We start from the raw sequence: 10,762 nt of genomic DNA, 5'->3' as shown, positions 1-10,762 counted from the left end.
CAGTCAAATCTCCTCGTTATCTCCTCTCGTCTTTAAAACCACAGTAGGGGCACCACTGATCAAGACGGAAGGAAAGTTCACTCTTGAATTCAGGATCAATATGTGTGACATATTAATCTTAACTCAATATCCACTTTAAAGTTATTTAGAACTTTAAAGCGCATGTCATGATCTTTAAAAAAGCCAGGTAGTGAACCTTAAAGATCCCTGTCCAGACATGCTTTAACATGACAAAGTATTTCAAATCTTGGATCAACTTCACTATAATGTCCATTCTCAGTGTATGAAGTCAGTTGAGAGAAGAGTGAAAACATTTTCCCATTGAGAAAAGCCTTAAGTGCTGTTCTTTGCTCTTCTTTCAATGAAATATGCTCTCTAGTTCTGACAGTGCTGCGTTAGCTGCTACGCTAATCTCTTGAGATTCTGGAGCACTTAAGAGCCCCTGACAGGTTCTACATACTACTCGTAACATATTATCAATCAGTGAGACCTTTAAAGCATAAAATGTTGGCCCTTTAGTTTCATGGCAGAAAACTGCCCATGGTGGTGTGTGTGACATGTAGCACCTCTGGTGTATGGGTGTATACTGAAAATTCTGCCTCACTGTTACTTGGAGAGCCTCACAGGCTGACAGTCTATACTGTGCTGATACCAAAACCTGATGTAAGAGAAGAATACAATAAATTCACTCTTATTAATATCAATGTCAATTAATACCAACCTTTCATGCAACTTTTCAGCAACACCGTTCTGAAGCAATCATACTTGTGTTAGTACTTGTTTCTCATCAGTTCTAACGCTGCTTCTTTCTCTCTCAGAAGCTCTTTGAGTCTTTTGATCTGTTCATGTTGGCTTAGTTCATCAGAGTCCATGGACATTGTGGATAAACTGTCACTGGCTGGACCCTCACACTTCTTACTGTTCTGCCTGTTCTTGGCTGTTAAAAAGCTGATTCCTCCAGATGTTTTAAAAGCTTTTCTCACAGCCTTTGGTCTTCCACCTTTTTTACTCATCTGCTCTGTCTTACATGACCAGTTCTCTGTCTCTACTGACTTTGGACTGGACTTCACTGCAGGAACTTCAGTACCAGGGATGCAACATGGACAAAATGTACGCTTTCTTGTTCTTCCCACCCTCCTCGTGTTTGTATTCAGATCCACACAGTCCTGTGAATTCAGAATGTCATTTTCCTCTGTGCTGAGGATGTCCTCATCTATGGGTTCCACATAGCCAATCACTGGCTCAGCTTCAACATCACATGATGTGCCCCTGAGTGAACTTTGATCTGAATGGTATTTAAAGGCAGAGAGAGGTTTTGTGTTCAGTAGTTTCCCTCGTTTGACATTGATGAGACTGTTGTTGCTGTCAGTGTCTTGAGGACTGTTAAGGTTCTGTAAAGAAGGTTCTTTCTCTTTCAACCCGCTCATTGGGTCATGATGATCCTCCACTGTCCAGATGAACCCATTTGAGGCCTCATCAATCCTCTGCAGGCAGATTTTCACATCAGCTGTTATCCTAAACATCTGTCTCAATGTATGGTCGGCCAATTGACAGGATTTTGGTGCCAGTGAAGATGTCGAACTTGTTGTATGATACATAGAGCTCTGCAAGTAGAAGAAACAACACTATTTAAAATACAAACAACAGATAAACAAGAACACCAGTCCACAACCTGCTAAAACACACATTACCTATGAGAGGACTACACTCACTAGTAACGCTTTTCCACCAAAGTTTGCGGGTCTACACAGGTTTTTTTAAACAGGGGTACACCCGCTAAAAATTGCCTATTGACCCCACTGGCAAATAACCAGTAGGCCTTAAAGGCCGCACTGTTACAGTGGAATAAAATGCTGAACTGATGAAGTCAGTTTTAACATGGGAGCTCAAGTGTCAAGAATGTAAGTAGCTGCTTTTAAGAGCAATTTATTGTAAACTATCCTTCAGGGTAAATCTTCTTCGTTGTCACATTTCTCAGAATTGCATGCCTTAATTCAATTGAACACAAAAACCACCACTCTAGCAGGGTCATTCCATACCAACTCACCTAGGGCCTCCCAGTTCATGTCATGGATTTTCTTGGAAAAATTCATGTTGAAACGACTATTAAATTCATGGTACCTTGCAAAATCCTATAGCTGTGCTCCAAATACATTTTATGTCATGTTATACATTTTTGAAGCTTGGCCCACTGAGCTAAATGTCAGCATTTTGTGGTTGTTTGTATTGTGTTCCAAGCTTGTACTGTGTTACTGTGTGCTAATGTGAACCCTGATCTGGAGAAGATTTGTACCCAGGGCACCTCTGCAGCACTGTCACACATTTGACCTGTATCAATAAATGGCAGCTTCTTTAAATGAAGAATAATTATGCAGCCCTAATGGAAGTTTAATGTGACTATATTTGTGACGCCAGATTTTTACCTGTTGAAATGATAAAAGTTAGCATGTAGCGGTCTAAGAATCTTGTGTGATAACGTGCTGGATACTGCTCCACAGTAACTGTGCAGTTAAATGTGTTAGAATATCTTAGTGTCCTGTTGTTACACAATTCCCTGCTTGAAAACACTACGGAGTAGTCAAAAGTAACAAATGACGCCCTCACCTCAATTTTGTGAGTGTCCTTCTCTATTAGAGAGCATACTCTGCTGCTGCCATCAGAGGGGCCGGGTTCTGCTGGACTTTCGGTTTCTACATCCACGCTCTCCAACTGTTGGGTGGTGACACTCTGCTGACAGTTGATGTTTGAGCCTTCATTATCATGCATCTTCACCACTGCTGAACCACAAACATGTGTCAAATTATTGACAGGTTTCCTTCCTCCAAGAGCACAGATTTCATCTCTGCCATCACTGCCTGTTGGACCATCCAGGCACTTTTGCTCTGTCACACTGCTTGAGCTGTGTGTGCCCATCTGGTCTGTTTCCTTTAGTATCAAATCCTGTGCTGACCCAGACTCAGATGTGGGTGGGATATATGACACAAATATTACATTGTCTTCATCCCAATGAGTGACTGCTGCTTGTTGGGACGAGTCACCTTGGTCATCATCACAAAGGTCAATCACCTCATCTGACTCATCTGGGATGATAATACTGAGGTGCTGTCTTGTTTCAGTTGCAGCTGACTCCAGTGATGGTTGGGATGATGGTACCTCCATTTTGTTGAATTCATAACTCTTTGTTACTGCGGCTGGTAATTCACCTTTTCCCACTTTAGCTGGTAGGCTGTCCTTTTTGACTACAAAAAACACCTTCCCATTGCACATGAATGTGACCTTTTCCTGTACTGCACATTTTCCCTGATTCAACTGAGAAAATGGTTTTGTACTGACCTTTTCTTGTACTGCACATTTTCCCTGATTCAACTGAGAAAATGGTTTTGTACTGACCTTTTCTTGTACTGCACATTTTCCCTGTTTCAACTGAGAAAATGGTTTTGTACTGACCATTTCTTGTACTGCACATTTTCCCTGATTCAACTGAGAAAATGGTTTTGTACTGACCTCCTTCTGTACTGCACATTTTCCCTGATTCAACTGAGAAAATGGTTTTGTACTGATGTCATGGTGCTGCTTACTAGCTTTTTCTCTCTCTGCCACAGCCGAAAGAATCTCTGAAGTAACAGAAGGAGAATGAAGAGGATTAAGAGTTGGAGCCGTTGAGCTTTCCTCTTCTTCAACCATCCACTTTATGGGGCTGTTGGGCCTTTGTGAAACCGCTGGAATCAATTTTAAATGTTTTTTTGATCCTTTTGAGGGGGGTCCGCATGAAGTTTTATTTGATGTCTTGGAAAGCAGATTGAGCGAGTGACATGCACAAACGCCTTGATTCACAGTTGTGATGGGTGACATGGAGACCACACTAGATACGCTTGAACCTGGAGAGGAGCCGGCAGATGAAATAAAAATCTGTTTCTTAATGCCAGATGTTGGGATTTTTCTGATTTGTGCACAAGGGGGAATCTGAAGGCACTGGCCTTTGGGGAGTGCTGGAGATTGCACCGTCACTGAGTGCTGACCTGGAAGTCTTCCTGACGTCTCACAGTTTGCAGTTGCAGGTGATGCCATTTGAAGTACTTTGGCCATTAATTTCACAGTCTGTTGCTGCAGGGAATGCTTGTTTATTGAATTACTAGGATCCAAACATACTTGATTAGGCAAAGCATTCACGAGGGAAACCTGCTTTCTGACAACTTGCTGAGTGGCAGAAGGATTCAAAACTGCCTTTCTAACCACCTGAACAGGAGATGAGGGAATACTTATGGTTATGGCTTTCTGTGGTGTAGGACTGGTTTTGGGTTTGCTTATTTGAGTTCGGAAAAAATGTCCATCGACCATTTGTACAGGAATCAGCTTCATGATGTTCTTTCCATCAGCTCCAATAGCAGGTATTGCCTGGTAGAAGACACCGGTCCCACTGAGAGAAAAACGACAGAGCACAGACACGTTAGTCAAGTAAAGTAAAGACATGTTACAATGTTAGGGGTAATTTATAATTATTGATTTCCCATTGAAGTTTACCATTTTGGTGAACTGATGTCATTTTAGACAACACAGTTTATTGATTCGATTTGATTCTAATTCTTAGGTGTCCGATTTGGTTCAGAATCGATTTTTGACTCAAAACGATTCTCAATTCAAAATCGATTAGTCACTTGGTTAACAGTGATTCATCGATTGTGCTGCAGGGATCAAGACAACCGCATCATTAGTTAAAGACACATCTTCAAGCAGGTTGGCCAGTTGTGGTGGAAATGCAAATCCCTGCCATGCCGAGTCAAACCTTGTAGAGCCAGGCTAGCAGTCGTACATGGAAAAATGCCATTATACAGTTTCCTTAAGGAAAACCTTTCCAGCATAATCAACCATGTGTATGCATGTGTGAAGGTTTTAACTACATTGGAATTTTTTCTGAAAGCAAGAAGATGAAGATTCAAACCCCTGACCTTGTGATCATGAGCCATGTGTTTTATGCATTCTGCCACCGAGCAGCAGAAGAAACTACAGCTAATCAATCATACAGTCAAACAGGCGTACGCATATGTGAAGTCTGTAAATACACAGGAACATTATCCTGAGGTGAAAAAGGTGGAGAATTGAACCCACGACCACGGCTTCACAAAACGTGCTTTATTCACTCTGCCACGTAGCAGTAGGTGTAGTCAAAGTTAGCTGAGCTTCTAAAATAGGGCTGCACTACTCCTAATAGTAGTACTGCATATCTTCACCAAACAAGTTTAAGACAGTTTTTGTACAAGCTGTAATAACAGTAGCAGTAGTTAAGCAATGGCTGTAGCAGTAGTAGTAGTATAAAGACTGTAGTAGCAGTAGTAGTAGTAGTATAAAGACTGTAGTAGTATAAAGACTGTAGCAATAGTAGTAGTCGTAGTAGTATTATAAGACTGTAGTAGTAGTAGTAGCAGTAGTATTATAAGACTGTAGTAGTAGCAGTAGTAGTATAAAGACTGTAGTAGTAGTAGTATAAAGACTGTAGTAGTAGTGGTGGTAGTAGTAGTATAAAGACTGTAGTAGTAGTAGTAGTCGTAGTAGTATTATAAGACTGTAGTAGTAGTAGTATAAAGACTGTAGTAGTAGTAGTAGCAGTAGTATAAAGACTGTAGTAGTAGTAGTAGTAGTAGCAGTAGTATAAAGACTAGTAGTAGTAGTAGTAGTATAAAGACTGTAGTAGTAGTAGTAGTAGTATAAAGACTGTAGTAGTAGTAGTAGTAGTAGCAGTAGTATAAAGACTAGTAGTAGTAGTAGTAGTATAAAGACTGTAGTAGTAGTAGTAGTAGTAGCAGTAGTATAAAGACTGTAGTAGTAGTAGTAGTAGTAGTAGTATAAAGACTGTAGTAGTAGTATTATAAGACTGTAGTAGTAGTAGTAGTATAAAGACTGTAGTAGTAGTAGTAGTATTAGTAGTAGTAGTATAAAGACTGTAGTAGAAGTAGTAGTAGTAGTAGCAGCAGCAGCTAATCATATCAATTATGATCAAACGTTATTGTCAGAAGTACTGTATGTATTTTTATCAAAATGTATAGTAACTATTGGTATTACACTAGTTGCCACGATAATAGGACCTTTTTAAAAAAAAATTATGATCCATGATTATGCCACAAATTTAGTTTCAAATATAAATGTTTTTATACCCTTATTCGTGATGCTGGCTGGACTCCCATCAGTTTTTAAACCACAGAACATAAAACAACTGAATTTGGACCAGGAATAACACCAGCACTATCTCTCTACAGGTTTCCCAATTGCTTAACATTCATTCAATTTTCGATTAACATTATGACATTTGTCAGATGTATTTTACTTCCGAGTAACTGTAACGTACCTGTGAACTGCATCCATTTCTTTAACTGCTGGACACTTCGCTCATGAAAACACGTGAAACTTGTAAATGTCTACAGCCGGTCGTTTACAGTAACGAAAACATCAACTTTGACGAAACGGTACAGAATCATTCCTGGAGCATGCTAACGTTATCTATGTTTACACTGAAGCAATGGCCATGAAGTTACTGGTATCTGAATGTAACGTTACGCTAGTTATTTTGTCGTTGTTTTCGCCCTTAACGTACAAGGGGACGCTGCCTCGCCATGGTCAATCATCGACAGGGCAAACCACCGTTTTCATAAGCGTTATACTAAACAAAATCTTCACTCCACATTGTTTCTTCTGAGCTTCACTTCTCGGCTTCCGTTCATGCGTCGCATCTGTTACAACAAACTTCCGGTCTGTTACATGGGTTGTATTCAATGCAGCAAATCATTTCAGTTTTGTTTTGATGTTACGTTTCGCTGTCAAGCCGTGGTTTATAAGCAAATACTCTTGTTTAGATTAAATATAATTATCCTGTGTTTTTGCGGATGTCTTTTCCACCTAACGCAATAAGTAACACGTAGAGTAGTGTTACCAAAACACGGTAGCTTTTGAACATTTTTTTCTACTGACATCCGCTCTAACAGGTTCCGGTTCCGCTCTTCCGCTCTGTGAAATATTTGTGCGGTCCTTTGGCAGGCCTCCAGGAAGAGCGCCAGGCTTTGAGGCCAGTTTTCGTAGTGGCCAAACCCTGTAATTACATCGTCACGTGATGCACTGGGCCCCAGAAAGACTTTTTCCCATAAGCAAACACGGTGAAAGAAGCGTCTGTAAAACGGTGGATAATGTTTTTTTTTTTGCCTCACAACCCCCGCGAATTGACTTGTTTCACTGTCATAATGTCCAATAAAACTGGAAAGTCTATTCTAGTCTACTCTATTTTAGAGTAGCCGGGCGCTAAGCTGGAAGTTAGCCAGCTCGGTCGGCGGAAGTCTCTAGTGCGCACGCTCTATGGGCCCTACAACACGGAAGATCCGGGTATTTTTTTTTTCCTTTCAAAGTAACTTTATTCAAGTTCTCACAAATTACAAAAATAACAACAACAAAACAAATAACAGCAATAACCCTGTACAACAACAATAACAATTCCTTATTCAGACAACAGACAAGCAATATAACACCGAGTTATGTAAAGAAGAAGAGTAGAAAAATAAAAATTAAGTAAAAGCACACAATAGAAGATAAAAGTAGATAAATAAATAAAAAATGAAGGGTTCTAGGGGTCCTCTGCAAGTTTAAGTTCTTCTATCGAATTACATAGTTTGAATGCCTTTGTGTTCTTCATCAATTTCAAAGACAAGAAATAATCACAGCTCCTTGTGGAACATGATGAAGTTCGGTTGTGTCGATCCGGGTATTTTAATAACCAGGAAGTCAATCCATTTTGACTTCAAAACACTACAGAGCAGCTTTCATATAAATGAATGAATGAATGAATGAATGAATGAATGAATGGGGCTTTGCCCCCACGCCTGTGTCCAGATTAAATATAACATTCTTGGTCCTTCGTTCCATGGTACACTGAGACAGACAAATGTCTCTAAATGATCACTTTGCATGCCTGGCTGTCATATGCAGGCTACTATATTACCAGACACACGTTTGGAGCAATTAGTCTCAAAATGTATGCTTTTTAGCGTATTTGACATCATATACGGCAAAGCAGGGCAGGGTGGAAAGAGCATGATCAATAGCCTACTTAAATGTCCCTCTTTCGGAAAATTGCTCGCGTTACAGCTGCTCCCATTCAAAAGTCTGAGAAAATATGCAGAAAAATAGAAACTATATATAAGCAAGAATAATAAAAATAGAATAAAAATATGAGAAATGTACATTCTACTATCTATCTATCTATCTATCTATCTATCTATCTATCTATCTATCTATCTATATAGATATATATATATACAGTTGCAATCAAAATTATTCAACCCCCATTGCATTTTAGTTTATTGGCAAAATTTAAAATCTTTCAGGTGTTTGCGATAAACAAATTACACACGAACAGTTTAAATAGTTAAATAAAACTAATATTACAAATATTTTATCCAAATTCAACACTACTTTCAATGACTACTGTAGTCTCAGAAATATTCAACCCCCTGAATAGAATTCCTAATAAGAGCACACATTTGCAAATCAGGTGTGGTCTCAAGCACGCCTGATGCAACCAATCAAGAGCTTCATTAGTTGCATCAGGTGTGCTTGAGATAGAACACCTCAAATACCTGGACTGTTGACGGTGACGTTTCATTGCATGTTAGAAATATGGCTAAGTCAAGAGAATTGTCCAAAGCGTTCAGAGAAGAGATCATTACCTTGCACAAACAAGGAAAAGGAGACAAAAAGATAGCAAAGGCACTGAATGTTCCTAGAGTTACAGTTGGAAGCATAGTTTAGAACTTTTCGGGCCTATGGATCAGCGGTATGTCTGGAGGAGGAAGAATGAAGCATACGCTGAAAAGAACACCCTGCCTACAGTGACGCATGGCGGTGGCTCAGTGATGCTCTGGGGCTGCTTCGCTTCCTCTGGCACTGGAAACGGTTTCCAGTGCCAGAGGAAGCTGGGTTCAATCAAGTATCAGGAAATCCTTGGAGAAAATGTCATGCCGTCTGTGAGGAAGCTGAAGCTTGGGCGTCATTGGACCTTCCAACAGGACAATAATCCCAAGCATACCTCAAAGTCCACCAAGGCTTGGTTTCAGAAGAAGTCCTGGAAGATACTAAAGTGGCCATCACAGTCGCCTGACTTGTACCCCATTGAAAATCTCTGGTGGGATTTGAGAAAGGCGGTTGCAGCACGCAAACCCAAGAATATTGGTAGACTGAAGGCCTTTGCCCATGAGGAATGGGCTAAGATTCCTCTGGAACGCTGCCAGAAGCTGGTGTCTGGCTATGCATCACGTTTGCAGCAGGTCATAACAGCAAAAGGGTGCTCTACTAAGTACTAAAGATGCTTGTCATGAAGGGGTTGGATAATTTTGAGACTGCAGTAATCATTAAAAGTGGCATTTCGTATTGAATTTGGAGAAACCACTTGTAATATTAGTTGTGTTGAGCTATTTAAATTGTTCTTGTTTGATTTGTTTATTGGAAACAGCTGCTAGTTTGTACATTTTGCCAATAAACCTAATTTGTAGTGGGGGTTGAATAATTTTGATTGCAACTGTATATATATATATATATATATATACATACAGTGTAATAAATAATGATACAGTTTAAATTTTCTTTACCTTCTGTGAAATAAATTATAAGTATCGAGACGTCTTGAATGTCCAATTGCCATTAACTAAAATTAAAGCTTCCATCAGTGAGACTCTTGAACTCATTCACTCCACCATGAATAGTTAATTTTTCTGACTTAATTATTAATTATAGTTTGTGTTTTCATAGGCTATGTATCTCAGGAGATTAAAAACAGTAATTTCATTATACAATATTGTATTGCATAGTGACATTTAAATTATTCTTGAATCTTGAACTTCTAGTAGTCATTTGAATGGGAGTTTAGGCAGAATTAATGGTAGCCATTAAACTGGATAGTGTAGTTGTTCTAGAACAAGACTGGTGAGGGATGAAGAAAGAATTTATTAAAGGGCTGGTATATTATACTTTATTATTTAAACCAGTAGGTGAATTGAAGGGGATGCCATCCCCCTCATCAAAATGACAAAAAGGCATCTCCCTTTTTAATCTGACATCCCCCCTCTCCATCCTCTGGAAGCAGAGAGTGCAGGGCTGAGGGGTTGCCTAGTGAATGTGCTACGTTTGAAGTAGCAGATTGATTTGTAATTGCACTTTTTTCTCTCAGTTTCATCCTTCTGTCAGATTCATCTTGTATCTATGGTTTTCTCTGAACTATATGCTATAAATACTAAATATACTATGATATTTAGTAGCCTATATACAGTACCTTATAGGACAGTGTCACCGTCATGATCGAAGTGACAAGTAACATCTTGTGGTTGTGGAACAGTGAGAGGATCAGCTGTCAGAGCTGTCAGTGTAATTACAGAGTAATTCATTACTTTTTTTCTTTCTCTCAATCTGCCTCCCTCTCTCTCCCACCGCTGTGGTACAGAAAACAGTGAGAGCAAATTTTACATGTTGTGAGAACACAGTGTTAGCTATCATTGGCTGGTCATCTAGCCAGGTCTTCACTTATTACCTTTACAACACAGATTAAGTTCTGTCCAATGACCATTACTTCTTCTAATCCCGGTCTGTTGGATGCCCAGCAGGCACAACCAGGGCAGCTGGTGCAGCTGTAGCTCAGGAGGTAGAGCAGGTTGTCTAGTAATCGGAAGGTTGCTGGTCTGAATCCCCAGCTCCCCCAACTGCATGTCGGAGTGTCCTTGAGCAAGATACTGAA

At 39.8% G+C, this 10,762-nt stretch overlaps 1 protein-coding gene across 1 annotated transcript in view; it reads right to left on the bottom strand.

Moving 5' to 3' along the window:
* Positions 1-6,700, bottom strand: part of lrif1 (ligand dependent nuclear receptor interacting factor 1) — a 7,249-nt gene extending 549 nt beyond the window's left edge. The window contains exons 1-3 of the mRNA XM_073469420.1: positions 6,341-6,700; positions 2,605-4,417; positions 1-1,604 (exon numbers count right to left, since the gene is read on the bottom strand). The exon at positions 1-1,604 is cut by the window's left edge and continues 549 nt beyond it. Coding sequence (XP_073325521.1) covers positions 771-1,604; positions 2,605-4,417; positions 6,341-6,357 — 2,664 coding nt within the window. The 5' untranslated portion in view covers positions 6,358-6,700 and the 3' untranslated portion in view covers positions 1-770. The remainder of the gene's footprint in view (positions 1,605-2,604; positions 4,418-6,340) is intronic.
* Between the last annotated feature and the right edge of the window lie 4,062 nt (positions 6,701-10,762).

The sequence above is a fragment of the Pagrus major genome, chromosome 7 (genome assembly GCF_040436345.1).
Source record: "Pagrus major chromosome 7, Pma_NU_1.0".
NCBI lineage: Eukaryota > Metazoa > Chordata > Actinopteri > Spariformes > Sparidae > Pagrus > Pagrus major.
This window is presented reverse-complemented; position numbering and strand designations above follow the sequence as displayed.